The sequence below is a fragment of the Alosa alosa genome, chromosome 16 (assembly GCF_017589495.1).
Source record: "Alosa alosa isolate M-15738 ecotype Scorff River chromosome 16, AALO_Geno_1.1, whole genome shotgun sequence".
Classification (NCBI taxonomy): Eukaryota; Metazoa; Chordata; class Actinopteri; order Clupeiformes; family Clupeidae; genus Alosa; species Alosa alosa.
Window position 1 is genome coordinate 1339455 of NC_063204.1, and position 20981 is coordinate 1360435.

At 43.9% G+C, this 20981-nt stretch overlaps 2 protein-coding genes across 9 annotated transcripts in view; both read right to left on the reverse strand.

The window, feature by feature from the left end:
* Window positions 1-784: 784 nt before the first annotated feature.
* On the reverse strand, window positions 785-13286 carry ssr1 (signal sequence receptor, alpha). Of its 7 annotated transcripts, none has more exons than XM_048266863.1 (10): window positions 13053-13229; window positions 11942-12066; window positions 11671-11770; window positions 9237-9499; window positions 7651-7727; window positions 5525-5603; window positions 5141-5266; window positions 3328-3421; window positions 2752-2766; window positions 785-2311 (listed from the first exon to the last, which is right to left on the reverse strand). In XM_048266863.1, the coding sequence occupies exons 1-10, from the start codon at window positions 13120-13122 to the stop codon at window positions 2244-2246; spliced, it is 1017 nt and encodes a 338-aa protein (XP_048122820.1). In that variant the 5' UTR covers window positions 13123-13229; the 3' UTR covers window positions 785-2243. The 7 variants fall into 7 exon arrangements, with proteins under 7 accessions (XP_048122820.1, XP_048122822.1, XP_048122821.1 ...); XM_048266865.1 differs by having other exon boundaries at window positions 5201-5266; window positions 13053-13223; XM_048266864.1 differs by lacking the exon at window positions 2752-2766 and having other exon boundaries at window positions 13053-13226.
* A 159-nt stretch (window positions 13287-13445) lies between these two features.
* LOC125309769 (LIM zinc-binding domain-containing Nebulette-like) overlaps window positions 13446-20981 on the reverse strand; it is a 156648-nt gene continuing 149112 nt past the window's right edge. The window contains exons 5-10 of one of the 2 annotated variants that reach the window (XM_048266869.1): window positions 19230-19291; window positions 19089-19198; window positions 18557-18649; window positions 17809-17958; window positions 15732-15832; window positions 13446-15111 (exon numbers count right to left, since the gene is read on the reverse strand). In XM_048266869.1, the coding sequence (XP_048122826.1) occupies window positions 14935-15111; window positions 15732-15832; window positions 17809-17958; window positions 18557-18649; window positions 19089-19198; window positions 19230-19291 (693 nt within the window). In that variant the 3' untranslated portion in view covers window positions 13446-14934. Of the gene's footprint in view, window positions 15112-15731; window positions 15833-17808; window positions 17959-18556; window positions 18650-19088; window positions 19292-19700; window positions 19805-20672; window positions 20766-20981 lie in introns of those variants that run through there. The other variant, XM_048266868.1, reaches the window with a different exon arrangement.

Consider the following 20981-nt stretch of genomic DNA (forward strand, 5'->3'; position numbering starts at 1 on the left):
GGCGGCTTCTATGCAATGCTTCTATGTGGCAACAACAATCCTTCAACAATCGTGAATATTTTGTGAAATACACATGCAGTGGAATTGTGCTGCGGGCTACGAGAGAGAGCGGGGCGGAGCAAGGAAAGGCTGCGTGCGTAAAAAGCGCACCTTATATTTAAATTAAATTAAACAAAACATAGAATATTCATCTGTGGCGGCCGATTTTTATTTCGTGGCGCCCCGCCACAGATTAGTCAATGTATGGGAAACACTGGGCCATACACGTTCCAGCATGCAAAAGGCTTCAAATATGCAGCCTAACCTCTCTAAAGTGTTACTCCATGAGGGTTCAAATATGCAGCCTGACGGCTCCCACACACAGCTGCGTTCCGTCAACGCATTCCAGTGGGTGTTCCCGGCGGTAGCTATGCAAATGTCGAAGTAAAACCGTAATGTGATTGGTTGGTGCCGTCTGTAGATTGGCTTGATTGGCCGGTGCCGTCTGTCGGTGCAGCAACAGCTGAACTTCGAGCAGCGGGAGAACCCGACAGCGGACGGACCCACAATTCAGTTCGGCAACGGATCACGTGAGCCCATTTAAAGTGAATGGGATGCGTCTCCAGCAACGCGATGCACGCAGCTGTGTGTGGGAGCCGTAACCTCTCTAAAGTGTTGCTGCATGAGGGTTCAAATATGCAGCCTAACCTCTAAAGTGTTACTGCATGCATGGAAGCCATTTGGCTCTTCAATCTGTCCATAAGCCAGTGTAAATGTTACAAATGCTCACAAGGTCCAAAACACACAACATCTCATTCACCTTTATTTCTTGTATTGCCTATTCAGTCCACGTCATTCATTCCAAATGTACACATCAATATCACTAATACTCAGAAGATTTTAAAAAATGTACAAGACACAGAGCGGTCTTATCATTCAAAAGAAAAAAAACAAATCAGACCAGCACCCTCCCACTGAATTAGTTCAACATGGTAAAAAGGCTAATGTTGAAAAAACAAGACGCGTCTGCAGCCGGGACAGGAGACAGATCGATACCTGAATCCTTAGTTGTCTAACGGATGCTTTTGCTTGCCCACCACACAGTCACGTCTGCAAGCCAGAAGTTGCTACAGAAAGCAGATGTGGACGTCGCCCCGTGAGTCAGCCCAGGACACGAGTCCTTCTGAAGGGCCAGTAGAGGGCGTTGCCTCTGGCAACAGTGGAAGGTACAGTGTACAAAAAAATGAATAGGTCTCGACAAATCAGAAGAAAATAAATTAACTGCATTTACCCCATTTGAACCCCCCTATACACCAGTGCTTTCTTCAGATAACATAAAAAAAAAAAAAAAAAGGTTTAAAATCCTGACATCAAAGTAGTAATAATTCATCAAAAATGGGAACTTTGGAAAAAAAAGGAGGAGGAGCTACACAAATTCGCGGTCGTATGAGGCACCTCTAAGATACGGGGGCAAAAACGGGGGAAAGAAACCAAAAGAAATCTCATCCCAAAGCTTCCGCTCTAGCACGAGAGTTGGCATGAGCAAGGAGCTGAGTGCTGAACGTAGCAGTGCACTTCAGACGGCAAGTCAGAGCAGGGGTTTCCCTGTGGCCGCTAGAGCGCCATGGCAACCGGCATGGACACCCATGGACTCAAGCACACAGAGGACCAGTGCAAACGAAAAATAAAAACAAAATAATTGCAAACATATCTGGGAGCACATCCTCCAGTTTAGTTGTTGTTGTTTTGCTTCAGGACCCGGACAGCATTGCGGAAAAGGTGAATAAGCCCTGAAGTACCAATCAGTGTCTACAGTTTTAACCTGTAAACTAACCATTTCAATTACCATGCCAAGATACCGTCAAAACAAACACAAAACAACAGGGCGAAAAAACGACCAAAAAAAGACCAAAAACAAACCTCTTTTCAAGGACAGAGGTCCAGCCTAAAGTTCATCTAATGGCATACTTTTTAAACTTCTCCCCCAGCTCACAACGCTGTTGTACTTGTCCAAATTTGAAATTTAAATGTGTTATGATTGAGAGGGCAGTCTCTAAAAAGGGAGGCAGTAGGCTCTGTGTGTGTGCGGGCGCGTGTCTGTGTCTGTGTGTGTGTGTGTGTGTGCGTGTGTTTGAGATGGGGGAGGGGGGTTGAGACACCCTCCCCAGCGGTCATGAAGCTCAGTGCGGCCACAGAATCATGTGAGCCAACCAGCAGCTGGGCCAGGTGTGGCCTGGGTCCGGCCCCGGCGCGGCCACGAGCCCTCACTCGTCTGAGCCGGCCGAGCGCTTCTGCGTCCTCTTGCGAGGCGATCTCCGGGGGGAGGCCTTGTCTACAGGGCGGGGGAGGAAGACAGATGGGTTAACATCACATCACATCACACATGCGCGCACACACACACACGCACGCGCCCGCACAAGACCACCCTTTAGGGGCCGTTCAGACCGACATGCTTTTTTGCTTCCCCATGGATTGCAGCGCACCATTGGGCGCACCTCGGGTTATTTTATATTATGTACACAGGCAATTTCTCCCTCGCATGTTTTAATGCTCACTCCTGCGGAATACTCGCATTTTGGAGGCGAACAAAGCATGTCAGTGTGAACATCGACTAAGTCACCTAAATCAAGCACGGGGAGTTTTCCAAATGACCATTAAGTCCATTGGGTGGACATGAACAATATAGTTATTACTAAGAAATGTTACTTATTGACTGCTGTCTGCCAATCCTAAACAGTAGCTGTGCTACCACTGCGAGAAAGGGAGTCTCACCTCTCCGGCTTTGCACTGAAGACACAGGCGAGGAAGAGGAGGAGGAGGAGGAGGAGGAGGAGAGAAGAGGAGAGAGAGAGAGAACGAGTGAGTGCCCCAAGCAAGAGACAGCAAGTGAACCATGTGGTTAGAACCAAAGCACACATGCAGACATTACAGAGGTATAGCAAAACAGCCCTAGGAGCACCATGCAGACATTACAAAGGTATAGCAAAACAGCCCTAGGAGCACCAAGCCCACTGAACCAGGAGCAGGAAGTAGAAACTGTTTCCTTTATAGTACACACCTCAATTACCTAATAGCTCTTCAAATCTGTAACAACAACCATCTATATACTATATTTAGTGTAAACTTGAGATTGTGAATTCAAAAACAGGAAAGTGCAACAAAAGGAAGCAAGAGCATTCAACCACTGCACAGACAGTAGATCACTGAGGACAATAAGAAGGGCGCTACACACACTATATACTGCCAAGGCTACAGTACAGGCAGCTGGGTAAGAGGCGTTCAGAATATGAAGTATTCAAAGGTCAAAGATGAAGGTCATGCTAAGGTGATGCCATTGGCTCTACTCACTGATCTGGTTCAGCGTCTCCTGAGGGATCCAGTCCATGTCCACGTCCCCGTGGCTAGAGGTGCCCATCTCCACTTTGGCCACCGGCCTTCTCCTCTGCAGACCGCACAGGCAGTTTAGGAGCAATCAAAACGCTTAGGAGCAATCAAAACGCTCACTGGGAATTTACACAAGCAACACACTGACACAATCAAAACGCTCACTGGGAATTTACACAAGCAACACACTGACACAATCAAAACGCTCACTGGGAATTTACACAAGCAACACACAGACACAATCAAAACGCTAACTGGGAATTTACACAAGCAACACACTGACACGTAAGAGTGAAACACAATGGACACTGCGTTTGTCTCTAACGTCACATTTATCCACGTGGTTTTCCGAACTGACACAGCTGTAATGTGCGTGTAAAGAGCTACTGGTGTAAACTGACACAGCTGTAATTATCTAATAATTTTACCGATAGACAGACAGACGGGCAACTGAGATACACTTGAAAAGCAGCTCTGGTGTAAATTACCAGGCAAACCTGATGCATCTTACTTATCCAAGTGGCTGAGATGAATGAACCTGACCTCGTCACAGCAAGCTACATATCCAAGTGGCTGAGATCACTCTGCCACAATACTGCTGCTACTACTACTCTGTCAGAAGGTTACGCTAGGACTATGTAAATATACAACACAGCTATCTCTATTTCTTGTTACTTTTTGTTACTGTTTGAACCTGACCCGGTCACAGCAAGCTGCTGGATTCTCGCCCTGTCAAAACCTGCTGAAGGTTTTTTTTGTTCATTTCTGATGTGGCTAATAGACAGACAGATGTGGAATATTTCCATGACTCATCACAGGCCTTTGGTCCACAGGCACATGCATGTATTACAGAAAGCCCAACGTGCCAGACCTGCTGACTCATACGGCATTCTTGGGGCTACAGATGGGCCTCAACGGGCTCACAGAGGTGGCTTCACTGGGCCTTACAAGGGATACAAAACCCTCTGCATGTTTTAAACTTTCAACTTTTCACCTTTAAACTTTACACCTTTCACTCCTGTAGGAAAAACTGACGACAATGTGAGATTTTACATGCACCGTGTATACGGCCAATTTTACGCTACATTTTGGTGATTAAAATGTTTTGACTGAACTCAAGTGCTCGCTGGGTTGGACGTAGTCTCCGAAAGCCTGTGCTCACATTAATGCCACATGCGATTGGAGGTTCACAAGGTGATGCGAGCCAATCGGAAAAGTCTGGCAGTTGCAGGACTGCATACAATTCTGCATATCAGGCAAGAAACCAGCTAGCTAGTTAGCTAGAGTGTTTTACAACAAACCAGTTAGCTAGAGCGTTTTACAACAAGAATGAGAGAAATATCATCTAAAAAGAAATACCAGGTGAAGTGCAGGTTTGCACACTGTTTTACAAGGGCCTGACCCAGGCCATTTTGTACCACGTTCTGGCACGAATGCAGGTCAGCCTTAATATCGCCCCTCCAGAGGCATGAGAGGCCAAGTCCAACCAGCGGTCACTGATCTGACGAGCAACCTGCAGGTCCTGTCTCATGTCTACCTCCATCACAGCTGCCTTAGCAACCTGCATGTCCTGTGTCATGTCTACCTCCATCACAGCTGCCTTAGCAACCTGCATGTCCTGTCTCATGTCTACCTCCATCACAGCTGCCTTAGCAACCTGCATGTCCTGTGTCATGTCTACCTCCATCACAGCTGCCTTAGCAACCTGCATGTCCTGTGTCATGTCTACCTCCATCACAGCTGCCTTAGCAACCTGCATGTCCTGTGTCATGTCTACCTCCATCATCTGCAGAAACACGGCTGCCTTAGCAACCTGCATGTCCTGTGTCATGTCTACCTCCATCATCTGCAGAAACACGGCTGCCTTAGCAAGCTTTCTTTTCATGCTCCTGTCCTGCCTGCCCTAAGGAACAATAGAATGATGGGTCACAGCCTGCACTGCAAACCAATCAGCAGCACACATGACATGACAGTTCAGAATGAAGCTTAACATTCTCTCATCATGACAGAGTGGGCGGCTCCTTGTGTTAGGTAGAGTAGTGATCCTGAGGTTATGGTGTGTTTGTGGATGGTGAGTGGCTGTTATAGAGTTGGAAGTGGTTATGATGTGTGTGGGTGGTGCACGGTTGTGTTTCTACATGTGAGGGAGTGTGTCTTTTACCTTTCTTGACTCCAGCAACTGGTGAAGCCCAACGACAACCAGGAGTCCAAGACCACCGAGGAACACGTACATGAAGATCCTGATGAGGCAAGAGAAAAAAATAAGCTCAACATAACTGCATGCTTCTGTGTAGCAACGCCCCCTAGTGGTGAAGAAAGAAATCTCAGGTTACTCCATAACACTTCCTCAGGGTTTATAAAGAAATCTCAGGTTACTCCATAACACTTCCTCAGGGTTTATAAAGAAATCTCAGGTTACTCCATAACACTTACTCAGGTTACTCCATATATATAGTATAAGTACAGCGTTTCCCCTACAATGTATTTAGCAGCGGCACAGCTCCGCTTCTGGAATTCAAGCGCCACTGCAAAAAAGTTGCCTAACTGGGGGGAAAAAATGCAAGTGAACTTAAGGAACAGCTGCCGTTTGTTCAGGTTTGATGTCAACAAATAATAGTAGGCTAACGTTGAAGGCGCAGTCAGGGATTCCACAGGAGATCACGTTGTTTGTGTTTATGTTTAAGTTTATTAGCAGATGCAAAAAAAACGTAGCCTACATTATGTTAACCAAGGAACAAGATTAAACACGCCAGCGAGGTAGCTCGCCCCTACCTTCAGTATCCTGTTCCCAGATGAATTCCACGCATTGTTTTGTTTTTGTTTGTTATACAGTCAATGCTTTCAAGCCCTGTGTTGCTAACATACCTAGGCTGTGAAACTAAGGTCTAGCCTATGGTGGGTTTAAATGAATTTGAGGAATAGGATACGCAACCATTTACATCAGGAGATGGTTTGTAATTCCTGTAGAGCTCACCAAAATCATAGAAATGATACAAGACACTTATCTCCTATAATCCAAGATAGATTTTCTTCGAGTTGTTAGGCTTTTGAGCATTTATTTTACCAAATGACATGGAAAACATAATTCAATTTCATCCACATAAACTTATGCACGATGCACAACAACGCTACTACTAAGTTAGCTTAAAACCGTGAGAATCAAGCAAGCCTCACGGGCCGTCACGGCCTTAAAGTGACAGGCACTCAATTCGAACTGCACAGCACTAATACAGTGTAATGACATGAGAGAAGTCTATATAGTTTATACAGTGCTGTGCAAAAGTTAAGACACCAATGCTAAAATTGACTAAAAGGAGGAATAAAAATCTTATCTTTCAGAAATTGATCTTAATGCCTTAATTAAAAAAAAAGAGCAAAAATCAAATCTTTAAGGACATCAATTCTTTTTGAATGCATCATGTATGGTAAATAGATAAATGTTATTATATAAATAAATGTCTTAACTTATGCTCAGCACTGTACATTCTAAATAGTAATAGTTTGTACAGTGGCCTGTGATTAAGCTTTATTTTTTAATACATTTTTAAATATTTTTATTGTAATTAATTGTAAATAATATTTTTCTGTTGTGTGTGTGTTGTGCCATTTCATTTTTGTTTTATTTCAATGTCTAATAATAATGTTAGTAATAATTACTAATAATGTAAATGAAAAAGGTGAAAGAAAAACATGAATAATCCTGTTCAAGTACTGCAATAAATCATGCTTTGTAAATGCTTGTGCTGATGGTTGTCATAATTTGTCCATTTCTTTCGACAAAATCCAGCATAAGTCACCATTTAAGGAGTATTTATTTTTTTTGTTTGGGGGGGATGGGGGCTTCCTACGATCAACAGCACCGCTGCTGGAAAAAAATTCTAGGGGAAACACTGAAGTACATATACTCTTTTTATCCCGTGAGGGAAATTTGGTCTCTGCATTTATCCCAATCCGTGAATTAGTGAAACACACACAGCGAGGTGAAGCACAAACTAATCCTGACGCAGTGAGCTGCAGGACTCGGGGAGCAGTGAGGGGTTAGGTGCCTGTCGGGGTTCGACCAGCAACCCTCCGGTTACAGGTCCGAAGTGCTAACCAGTAGGCCACGGCTGCCCAAACACCTACTCAGGTTACTCCATAACACTTACTCAGGGTTTTTGAAGAGCATTTTACTAAAATATAGAATTACAAAAACAAAACCACTATCTAACTCATCAGTGAAAAAAAATCACAAGATGGACAGTCATGAAACTAAGAGCATTAAGGAAGTAGAAAGCCTTCACATACGTCTCTCCATCCAGACCGTCCTCCCTCTCTGTGACCGTCACGGTCTGGTTAAACACGGCGTCCTGAAACACATTGCCCTGGAGAGAGAGAGAGAGAGAGAGAGAGAGAGAGAGAAGGAGAGAGAGAGAGAGGAGAGAGAGAGAGAAGGAGAGAGAGAGAAGGAGAGAGAGAGAGAGAAGGAGAGAAAGGAGAGAGAGAGAGAGAGAGAGAGAGAGAGAGAGAGAGAGAGAGAGAGAGAGAGAGAGAGAGAGAGAGAGAAGGAGAGAGCGAGAGAGAGAGGTGAGAAACAGCATGCCAAAGTGCAGCCAAAGTCGTTTTGTTTTTTGTTTGCTTCATTTCCTTCTCTTCACTTGGCACAACCTAACCTGAGCATTAAGATCTACGATCAAAGCAGCATTTCACGCCATACAATCACAGGCTATAAAGAGTGAGCCAGTGCAGTACAACCTTGTTGTCCACTGTGCTCAGCCTACTGAAGTAATAGCACCAATTTCCACCCCTTTCAATTGAACATTTTAGATCATTTCTAATGGGTAAAAATAATGACGATAAATAAACACGATTATGTTTACCATGCAGTAGTTTGGGACTGTTCTGGGGTACTCGTAATTATGAGATAAGGATAGGATCATGCTGAGGATCTAAACAGCCTTTTAATAAAAGCAAGCACATATTTCCTACTGATTTCCTGCTTTGAATGACTTTCGTACTTTGAGAGATTAACACGTCTTTGGTGGCATGAAAAATAAGCCTGTCGAATCGCCAATGTTACAGTCCTAAACAGTAGGTGGAGGTACTACTACGCATAGGGCTACCTCCATCCACGTTGTCACACGCATGCCTATTGTTTATTTTGTGCAGCTAGGCTACTCGGTCAAGTGGCATTGATGAGTTAAACAGTCACATTTTTCCGACATGTATTATATTGAGAGAAAATAGTCAGTTGTAAACAAAGAACTCTTCTTATGTAACCCTTTCGTAAATGGACTGAAGTTGGCTGTACATATCTACTTTTATTGATTATGCTAAACGTTAGCATCTCTATGGGATTTTTCATATACATTAGCCATAAGCTAACACACTAGTTTCTATTCTGTAACTTGAAATGCTAACTGAGATGTACTCTGTTGGTCTGCATAGTTTTACAGTGAATCCTAAGTAAAGGTTTGAAAGGAACTTCAGCTTCAGACTTTCTCTTGGGAAGCTGTTAAGTCTATCTTCTCTAATAGACCATGTCATTGCCTCACACAAGTGGGGGCAGAATTGGAAATGTGTCATAAAATGGGATAATTATCATAATTACGAGATAACCTGATTATTTTTTTGTGTGATGTGAATGCAATGCGCCACCGTACTTTTCACACTGGAGTTTACGATTTTTCTGAATGCACCGTCTTGGTCAGTAAGGAAATTGATACTAAGTGGCACATACACGTAAGAGGGCAATAATAAATAGGTGACTGATACAACATCCCAAGTTCTCTTAGTCGTACTCTGTAAAATCGCATTTGTAAATGATAAAAGCTTACACCCTTTTAAATCTGAGGTGATCACTGCTGAACTTGACTCAGCTGAGCTGAACTCACATTGCTGTCCTTGTAGTTGAGGTTGATGACCAGGCCGAAGGGGCGTCCTCCCATTGGCTCGGCAGGGATGAAGGAGTACTCAAAGGTGGCCTGACGCAGGGGAGGGACCACGATGCCCAGCTGCAAGGCCGTGAAGTTCTGGATGTAGAACTGGAAGTCCTGCGGGTAGCGGAAGGAGGCGTCCAGGGACTCCACCACAAAGTTCTCAGCGCCCTTGTTGGTGAAGCCCATCAGGAACTTGACAATGTTGTTGGCCGGGAAGTCTGAGGACGCAGGGGAAAGGGACATTAGGATTGAATAAGGGATCTTCTTTGCTGCTGATTCAGTACATTTACATACACAGTTAAGTCGAGCTACCGTTATAGCTCGGCTAAGGGATTTGACTGGACCACTCTCCTTCTCGAGTTTACATGCGCTGAAGGAAAGTCGAATTATTGACCTAAGTACGAATGTCTTACGCCGCTAGGCTAGGTGGCGATATGCCCCCCTTCCTGAACAAAACAAAAACACCAAAATGTCATATTAGCTCTATTAGCTTGTTAACTAACCAACAGTGGGAGTGTCACGATTGTCCAAATCCTCGATTTAATTTAGTTTTCCATTTTTATTAAAGTCACGATTTGATTCCATTTTCAATCTTTTTTTTATTATATTACTATGAATTCATTTCTTATGCTTTTTTCTTATTTCCAGTTATGTTTTGAGGGGCTTTTATTTTAAAACCATTCCTACCGCGAGTACTTAACAGAAGACATAAACATAGACGTGAACATGAAATAACACAGAATGATTTTTTGATTGCCATAGCACACTCCGAAGAGACACAATGTTAGTGTTCACAGAATATTACACTGTTAATGTGCGTGTTATGCCTTAAAGTAATTTTATACTTCACTTGGAAAGTTGAGTAGCCTAAGTAAGTGTTAACTGACGTGAATGAATTAACCTCAAAATATTTCCACACTCATGATTTCAAAGAAGTAGGAGGGGGTTCAAGTTCGGAGTATGAGTATGAGTTATGAGTATGTAGCGTTGTGTCATAAAGCTTAGATAGTTAGCTTGCTAACCATATGACTTATGAGCACAGTATGTAGCGTTGTGTCATAAAGCTTAGGTAGTTAGCTTGCTAACCATATGACTTATGAGTACAGTATGTAGGGTTGTGTCATAAGGCTTAGGTAGTTAGCTTGCTAATAGAGATAAAAAGGCTCAAGACACGCATGAGTGTCACAGTCCAATTTGAGTCTGTTTGAGTGTATATGCGCTAGTTAGGCGAGCTTAAACGAAGCTGAAGCATAGAATTTTCCTCGATCATTTTTTGTAATTTAAGGCGAGACACTACAGGTGAATAGGGTAAAATGTTTAACAAGCAGATATCACTATGAAACTTCCCCAGTTGATTACTTACATTAATATGAGAAAAAATGTATTACAAGTTTGCTGTAATTTAATGTTTACATATGCAAATTAAATATTAGGCATTATCTAATTAAATATGCGCTAATTTGCATACATTTTAAGGCACGAAACCTAAGCATTGGATACAGCCAAGTTCAAAATTATGTTTTCATTGTGTTCAGATATTAGATGGGAAAACATTTACAGAGGGATTTATGAATATCTACTTTTGTTATCCTGTAAATCAGAAAATTATGTCACTAGCCCTAAAAAAAAAACAAAAAACAAAAAACAAAGGAAGTGTCCATATATGGATCACATAGCGTGATACAGGAAAAACAGAGCTTTCCAACGGTAGTACACATGTTATGTTTTGGACCACGGTCGCGGGAGTGCATGCAAGGTTAGAATGCTAACTTTTGCTGAATTTAGGAGAAATATACAGGCAGAGAGACACAATATAATGAAATAAACACCTAAATGTGTAAATCGGACTTTTTTGTTGTAGTAGTGTGATAGAATACATGCTAAGGTAACATACTAGCTCAAAATCTCGAAATTGACCAGTGCATGAAAAAACAATGTTTTCACCTGCCGTGTCTCGCCTTAATTATTCAAATTACTCGAGTAATCGTTTCAGCCCTAGTGGTGATGTGTATAGTGTGGTGGTGGTGTGTGTGTGTGTGGTGGGGGTGTGTGTGTGTTGGTGGGGGTGTGTGTGTGTGTTGGTGGGGGTGTGTGTGTGTTGGTGGGGGTGTGTGTGTGTTGGTGGGGGTGTGTGTGTGTTGGTGGGGGTGTGTGTGTGTTGGTGGGGGTGTGTGTGTGTTGGTGGGGGTGTGTGTGGTGTTGGTGTGCATGGTGTGGTGTGGTGATGTGTATGGTGATGTGTGTGGTGATGTGTGTGGTGATGTGTATGGTGATGTGTATGGTGATGTGTATGGTGATGTGTATGGTGATGTGGTGGTGATGTGGTGGTGTGCATGGTGTGGTGTTGGTGTGTGGTTGTGTCAGCATGTGGGGAGGCTGAAGTACTCACCATCTCCTTTAACAAAGAGGATGGTTGTGTCAGCATGTGGGGAGGCTTTGACTTCTCCCGTTAATGCTTCTTCTTCCTCCTCTTCATCTTTTTCTTCTGTCTAAGTTGCAGAGAAAGACGACTGTTTTAAAGCATCCTCAAAGGACAGGAGTGCATCTCATCAGTGTGGAGACGAGTGTATCTCATAAGTGTATTCATTCTTGACAGGCTACATGCTCGTATGAATCCCAACGCCAGGTTAGTGATGTAATCTATAAAACTCAATTCTTACCAATTCCGTGTTTTCATCATCCTCCACCTCCGCCTCATCATCATCCTCAGCAATCACGTCATCTCCTAAGTCTTCATCAGCAGCCTCCTCGTCCTCAGTAGCATCCTGTGCTGCCACCAATGGTCCTGCATTATGGCAAAAGGAGTTCAGCGAGCACAAGGCTATGGAACAGACCTCCAAACTGTGCTGGTCAGCGCAACAACATCCACAACATTTATGACAACTAATACATATGACCAAATCTAATTTTGGCCAACCTCAAACCCGTTAAGGTTGCGTTTATGTCCGAATCAGCAACCTCCTGACAATATTAACTGGGGTAGATAAAATATGACAATTACTTAATAAGGCAAAGGCTAAACAATTCTCTCCAATAACGTTACTGAATCCTCTGACTTAGTTCTCAAAATAACTGGGACGCCTTTTTTGACACACTAGCAGCTAAATTGGGGAACAAGGAACCAGCCCCTGTAGCCTTCCTGGTTAAGCTGCTAAGTTAACGTTTCAATAAGCATAACATCCTCCAACCACACCGTTGATTACGACTTCAGTCTACTAATAATGTGCATGGCCCCAACATATCTCCCCTGTAAATCAACTACTTTTGGGTATTTTCATTGACCATAATATCACAACCAGTAAGTAGACTACGTGTTTTCGAGAGCCGAAAGCTCCGTTTTGACAGGCTATCACTAACGAACGTTCACCATGCTAACGTCAAACTAGGACTACCTAGATCAGGCTATGTATGCTAGCCAATGCTAGCTAGCTATCATGCTTGTGGCTAGGCTAAACCTCCATATCTAGCCGAGCCGTAAGGACACGTCAGTCAAGTACAGTTAATCACAAAAGAAAAATAAATACTCAAAAGTAGCTCTAATAATCATGTAGTCATGACAGCTATATTGCACAAACTAGGTAACAGATATGTTAACAAACAATCCGCACAAATAAAAAGCTCTAACGTTTAATACATTTTATATCAGTGCGCATGGACTGGCCTTTCACTCAATGCGCCACTAGCTAACTAGCTCGCAAGTACAGCTGACTTAGCAGTAGTTTCGAGCCAAGCAGGCTAATTAACTGGCATTATTGAATCAGTCTCACTTACCTTTCAGTAGAATAGTTGTTGGAAAGGCTAGTAACAATAGCAAAAGTAACCTTGGTAGCAATTTCATCATTTTACAGTATTTCAGAACGCCGATACTCTTAGTAAAGAGTGGTACGGTACTTAGTTCGTTGTGCTTAGGTTCCTTCTAAGCTAGTGCGCAAGCGCAATATTAGGGCGTGCAGGATGTTCTAAAAAATAAATTCACATTGCCCCCTGCTGTTGTGGCGAGTAAAATGAGAGAATGGGCCTTATGCTTAGACATTTTTAAAACACCTTTTAGGGACCGATTTAAGTAGCCCAATCTCAGAAATGGCAGGAAAACACATTTTTTATTTTGAGCTCAAATGAAAACTGAAGTTTCTACAAATAAGTAAAATATAATCGAGGCAAGCATTGAATGTTGACAAAGCAGTTTATTTGTCACACATGTGAACCACCGCAATTAATAAAAACTCAGGTGCATTGGTTATCAAAAGAAATTATTATCTGGTACAGTGAATTTGTTAACACAATCAAATCAACAAAGGGAAACACTTTTATTTCCTTTTTGTACAAGAGAATATTAACCCAAGACGGATGTGCAGAAACTTGATTAAAACCATTAGATGTGCAACACACTATGGTTATTTGCATCTCCTTTATGGAGTTGGAATAATGTGGAATATTCTGGATAATGTCAATTCTTTCAGTTGAGTTGAGTGACACAAAAAGTCAACATCCATGAATCTGTCACAGAAACATGGATTTTAAGGGTGTTCTGTATATGTGTATCTAAGTGACAAAACGATATATTGCTTATGTAACTGAAATATTTTGGACTGCCCTCATCACAGACAGTGCTGCAATTATCTCTGCACCTAAACAACCTTGTGATTCCGCAGTACTAATATACACACATATCTTTTCATGGTGTTCTCGTGCCACTAGCCACAGAATGATGTCTTAAACAACCTGCTGGAACTTTGCTTCAACATCTATAGAGTTGGACTTCGCCTCAGAAAACGCACTATAGATCCCAGTTAGTATTCTGTACATGCATATTGTATACAAACATACAACACAGTCAAGGTCATTGAGACAGGAGATATTGTTTACCATGTCTACAGCACTGAACTACCCAATACTCATAAGAAAAAAAAAAGTTAATAATAACCCAATACTCATAAGAAAAAAAAAAGTTAATAATAACACAATACTCATAAGAAAAAAAGTGTTAATAATAACATAACAGGTTGTGTTGCTGCAGACCACCTTACTGAAGAACCCAGAGTCTGTCACTCAATGTTTTTCCTTTTTTGTAAATTATAATAACCATATAATTATAATAATAACAATAATAAAAAAATGTATTAGTGATAACACCTAAATGTGAAAGTTAACAAAAATAGAGACACAAAGGAATAATACAAGGCAGGTCTGTCCTTCCAATAGAAGTCCTGAGGGCGGAGCAATTCTACTGACCATTCTATGTTCTATATTCATATTCTCTCTCTCCCTGCTTGCCGATCCTACCTGAGCAGAACTAGACATACTGGGCCATAATCCGTTTCAGTATTTTCATCCAGTAACAATAACACGACATTAACATCCCCATAAGCATAGAATCACAGTTTTTATAAAGCAAGATGTGTATTAATGTGTGGCACAGAAGGAGTTGAATACCTGTCCAGGTCATGCTCATAGAGATCTAAACAGCGTAGCTAACATTATGGCTGCAGTGTGCCTCGGAACTACAGCACACTCGACTCCTCAGCCTCCCAGGACTTCTATTGCCCCCACAGCTAGGGCGGGAGCTGGGGTGGGGTTTGAGGGCAGGTGTTCTGTCGAATTATCCTACCGTATCCCCCTGCCCCCCCAAAAAAACCCAACCAGATCCTCCCCTCTAATTGCAACACTCCACGTAGTTGGCGGGCAGCATGCCGGACCTGCCGGTCCTCTGGACGGTGCCGTACATCCAGCCCTCGTCGATGGGCTGCGCGTTGATGATGACGTCGCCGTCGCGGAAAGACACCTCGTCATGGTCCTGGGCGGCATAGTCGTACAGAGCGCGATACACTCTCTGAAAAATAGAAAATGATGGAAAACAAAAGGTTAGCATTCACTGCTGCTTGCCACAGAAAAAAAATGCTACAGATAAAATCCCTATCTGCTATATTTTTAACATTCTTCATGTGGAACTATATCTGGACTTATGCAATTGCAACAGTAACTGTTTTAGAAAAACTAATATCAGTACACCGACTTACTAAACAATTTAACACCAGCACTCATCGATAGTGAAGCTGTAGCACTACACAGTGTAAATAAATTCAGTATACTGGATAGCTAGACTAGTGCTGAATACTAACAGTGTAAATAAATTCAGTATACTGGTTAGCTAGACTAGTGCTGAATACTAAGTGTAAATAAATTCAGTATACTGGTTAGCTAGTGCTGAATACTAAGTGTAAATAAATTCAGTATACTGGTTAGCTAGACTAGTGCTGAATACTAAGTGTAAATAAATTCAGTATACTGGATAGCTAGACTAGTACTGAAACTAAGTGTAAATAAATTCAGGATACTGGATTGTTAGACTAGTGCTGAATACTAAGTGTAAATAAATTCAGTATACTGGATAGCTGGAAAAGTGCTGAATACTAACAGTGTAAAAAAACACTCCATGCCTGTGAGACTCACCATGGTGGCGGAGTGAGGGGGAGACTGGACAGACCTCACTGAGGACATGCTGCTCTGGTGCATGTAGTGTCCCTGGTGCTGTCCTCCTTGGTGGTACGCACCTGCAAGCACAGGGACTAGTGGTCAGATACAGAGATACAGAGAGATGAGGCTGGAGAGGAGACACGCGGTGTGGTGGAGTTTAGAGAGTTTAGCGGAGGACCACGACCCAAGGGTGCCACATCCCAACAGTCTCAAACCAGGAAGAGGTGGTCTGGGTTTACACCAGCTCATCTCTGTGTGAGGTCAATCATTTAAAGGCACACGTTGCATGCAGTGTTTACACAATCGAAGTGCAAGTGTGAAATAAGCATTGTGGGTCAAGGACCATGGCAACAAAAATGGTTAGAGATGGACATGGGACAAACACCTCTGAGTCATAAGGACAGGCTAAAGAACATAATTAAGAACAGGTTAAAGAACAGGACAGGATAAAGACCAGGTTAAAGTAAATGGCTGTCCTGGTGGGCGTGACCTGTAAAATTCTGTGAAAACAACGTTATTCAAGGTAGCTAGTAACCATGCAATGTACATTTGAAAAAACAGCAGTTGAGTTATTCAACCAAAGTCCAGGGACCCTATAATCAATGTGCACGTTAGTGAGAGACATGTTGGTCCCTTTTCCACTTTTCCACTGTTCCACACTGACACTCAATGGTTGCAATGTTAAGGGAGATACCACATCAAAATTGTGAAGAATGCAAAGTATGTAATCCCTGCATAGCTGACAGAGAGAGTGAGAAACACTCCAACATGCATTATGAGACATGTCCAGAGGGAGAGACAAGAATGTCCTGAGCAACACAGTACCTCTGTCCCTCTATGAGTGTAGCAGTGTTACCTCTGTCCCTCTGTAAGTGCAGCAGTGCTAGCTCCATCCCTCTGTAAGTGTAGCAGCGCTAGCTAGCAGTGCTACCTCTGTCCCTTTGTGAGTGTAGCAGCGCTAGCTAGCAGTGCTACCTCTGTCCCTCTGTAGTAGCAGCGCTAGCTCCATCCCTCTGTAAGCGTAGCATTGCTAGCTATGTCCCTCTGTAAGTGTAGCAGCGCTAGCTCCATCCCTCTGTAAGTGTAGCAGCGCTACCTCTGTCCCTATATGAGTGTAGCAGCGCTAGCTCTGTCCCTCTATGAGCGTAGCAGCGCTAGCTCTGTCCCTCTGTAGTAGCAGTGCTACCTCTGTCCCTCTGTACTGTAAGTGAAGCAGCGCTACCTCTGTCCCTCTATGAGCGTAGCAGCGCTACCTCTGTCCCTCTATGAGCGTAGCAGTGCTACCTCTGTCCCTCTGTAAGTGTAGCCATGCTACCTCTGTCCCTCTGTAAGTGTAGCAGTGCTATCTCTGTCCCTCTGTAATAGCAGTGCTACTTCTGTCCCTCTGTGAGTGTAGCAGCGCTAGCTAGCAGTGCTACCTCTGTCCCTCTGTAAGTGTAGCAGTGCTATCTCTGTCCCTCTGTAATAGCAGTGCTACTTCTGTCCCTCTGTGAGTGTAGCAGCGCTAGCTAGCAGTGCTACCTCTGTCCCTCTGTAAGTGTAGCAGTGCTATCTCTGTCCCTCTGTAATAGCAGTGCTGTCCCTCTGTGAGTGTAGCAGCGCTAGCTAGCAGTGCTACCTCTGTCCCACTGTAAGTGTAGCAGCGCTACCTCTGTCCCTCTGTAAGTGTAGCCGTGCTACCTCTGTCCCTCTGTAAGTGTAGCAGTGCTATCTCTGTCTCTCTGTAATAGCAGTGCTACTTCTGTCCCTCTGTGAGTGTAGCAGCGCTAGCTAGCAGTGCTACCTCTGTCCCACTGTAAGTGTAGCAGCGCTACCTCTGTCCCTCTGTAAGTGTAGCAGTGCTACCTCTGTCCCTCTGTAAGTGTAGCAGTGCTATCTCTGTCTCTCTGTAAGAGCAGTGCTACTTCTGTCCCTCTGTGAGTGTAGCAGCGCTAGCTCTGTCCCTCTGTAGTAGCAGTGCTAGCTTTGTCCCTCTGTAGTAGCAGTGCTACCTCTGTCCCTCTATGAGTGTAGCAGCGCTAGCTCTGTCCCTCTGTGAGTGTAGCAGTGCTACCTCTGTCCGGCTGGGACTGCATGGCGGAGCTGCTGCTGCACACAGACACACTGCGGTCCCACAGCTCGGAGCCGATGGAGCTGCACACGGACTGGGCCTGGGACGGCAGTGACTGCTGCGACTGCTGCCTGCTCAGCCGGCTGGCCCGCTCTGGTGCCACAACCCCCCACCAGGGGGCAGCAACCGCACACCAAGCACAGCAGACAGACAGAGGAGGAGGAGGAGCAGGAGCAGGAGGTTGAGCAGGAGGAGGAGGAGGAGGAGGAGGAGCAGGAGCAGGAGCAGGAGGAGGAGGAGGAGGAGGATAAAGGGGAAAAAGAGGTTTAGGGAAATGATATTATGGAAAGTAAGGATAGAATAGGTGAAACTGACATGCATGACTTATGACTTCATAGCAGAAGTGGTCTGAAATTGACAGTGCTAGCTGCACCTGTGGTTCTGTGTGTGCTCATTTGAATAAAAGAACACACACAGGAATAACATGTACTATATATATATATATATATATATATATATATATATATATATATATATATATATAAATACACACACAGGAATACCATATAGTACCGAGTGACATAAACAAACACACACAGGAATACCATATAGTACGAGTGACATAAACAAACTGCGAGTAAAGAATGTCCACACACATCAAAACAAGGAAGTAGACGTTCTAGTGTAAACATCAAATGACACATAAACACTCATATGAACAAATAAAGCAAACAAGATGGGGGGGCAGTACCGGACAGTCTGTGCAGGCTCTTGGACTGAATATTATCCTCCACGGGGTCAAAATCAAAGATGGACCCAGGATCAGTGCGCCACACCTTCAGGTCTTTCACAGCAATGACAGGGAACGGTAGGGCAGGACAGGGAACGGTAGGGCAGGACAGGGAACGGTAGGGCAGGACAGATGGGTCATAAACAGGAATATGAAATGAACAACAGGATGTGGAGAGGACAGATGGAACAGCAGAGGAAAAGCTAACAAGGCTAGAGAGGGAGAGAGAAAGAAAAACTAAAACAGACAGACAGAGAAAGAAAGAAAAGAAAGAAAGAAAGAAAGAAAGAAAAAAGATATGAAGAAAGAGAGAGGGATGGAGAGAGGGATGAGAGAGGGATGGAGAGAGGGATGAGAGAGGGATGGAGAGAGGGATGGAGAGAGGGAAAGAGAGAGGGATGGAGAGAGGGATGGAGAGAGGGATGGAGAGAGGGATGGAGAGAGGGACAGGTTGGGAGCAGAATACTAGCAGTGGATATAAAAGGACACTAACCTACGTTGATGCCCGGTCTACGGTCCATCTCTACCACCTGTGGGTGCACGCCTTTGTAGGCGGCCTCGCTCATCACCTGGTTGTTGTGGTGGGGGTGGGGGGGGGTGGGGGTGCCCGTGCCCCATGCCCATGCTCATGCCCTCCTCCAGCCCAGGGGTGCCACCACGACCCCGCGCGCGCTCAAAGTCCTCATGGTACTTGGCCTTTGGAGGGAAGAGGTGAACAGTGAACATCAGGAAATATGGAGAAAAAAGAAAACTACATAGGAATATCTGTTATATTAAAAAAAGGTGCACAAACACACACACACACACACTCACACTCATACACACTCACACACACCACACACACACACACACACAACTTGTGGGTGCTTTTGGTCAGTGAGCAATAAACTTCACACAGGACACAAGTTATAAAACCTTTATTAATGATTAATTATTAGTGTGCAGACACAATACGTTATTAAGTTATTGGCAGTAACAGGTACTGCTCCTCCCAGTCAGCAGGGGGCAGTGGAGTGGAGTGTACCAGGGTGCAACATGACCGCTCAATGTGGGGGTTAGTAGTGTTATATCCACGGCAACCGCATCACCATGACCGGTACGCTACCATGGAGATGTCATTTTGAGACTTGCGGACACGCCGCATTTCAGGAGTGTCCAGTTCTGAACAAGAAGGCCCTTCACCTCCTGCAGACCCTTCTGATACTTTATCTAAAGAGACAGAAAGGGGGGCAGACAAAGAAAGAGAGCAAAAGAGAGACAGAGAGAGACAGAGAGAGAGGGGGGGGAGAGAGAGGGGGGGGGGAGAGACAGAGAGAGAGAAAGAAAAGACATGAATTATGACTGTTGATCTGTACATGTCTTCTCGCTTGTGTTGTCACTGTCTAACTAAAAAGATAAATCCTCTTTACATGAGGCAGTTCATGGGCCCTATTTTAATAATGCACACAGTGTGCCCTGCATGAGGCAAAGCCATTACATGCTTTGAGGTGCCCTGCATGAGGCAAAGCCATCACATAATATGAGGTGCCCTGAGCTGGTGTGTGTGCAGACGCTCTTCCTCATGGCATTAAATGAGCCCGTCCTATTAATTAAGGCCCCATATCTTCCTATTAATTAGGGCCCCATATCTTCTTATTAATTAGGGCCCCATATCTTCCTATTAATTAGGGCCCCATATCTTCCTATTAATTAGGGCCCCGTATCATTTTATTATTTAGGGCCTCATATCTTCCTATTAATTAGGGCCCCATTTCTTCCTATTAATTAGGGCCCCGTATCATTTTATTAATTAGGGCCTCATATCTTCCTATTAATTAGGGCCCCATATATTCCTATTAATTAGGGCCCCATATATTCCTATTAATTAGGGCCCCTTATCTTTCTATTGATTAGGTCCTGTACCTTTTTATTAATTAGGGCCCCATATCTATCTATTAATTAGGGCCCTGTATCTTTCTATTGATTAGGTCCTGTATCTTTCTATTAATTAGGGCCCCATATCTTCCAATTAATTAGTGTGTGTGTGTGTGTCCACTCCCCAGCACTGGGAGATGTGCTTGTGTAAGTGTGCACTTGCAGAGCTGATGTTCTCTTGGTTCTGTTTGACCCGCTCCAGTTCTGGAGTCATCCCAACACTGGTGGCCTGCCCTGCCGGCTTCTTATATCTTACCTGTGGACACAAGATAAAAACAACTCACACAATACACAGGTACACTGGTGGCCTGCCCTGCCGGCTTCTTATATTTCATCCCAACACTGGTGGCCTGCCCTGCCGGCTTCTTATATCTTACCTGTCAACATCAACTAAAACATTGCACTGGTATATCAGGTATATTATGTCACCTGAGAGTGTCAATGCTTGCATCAGAAACTCCATCCAAAAGTT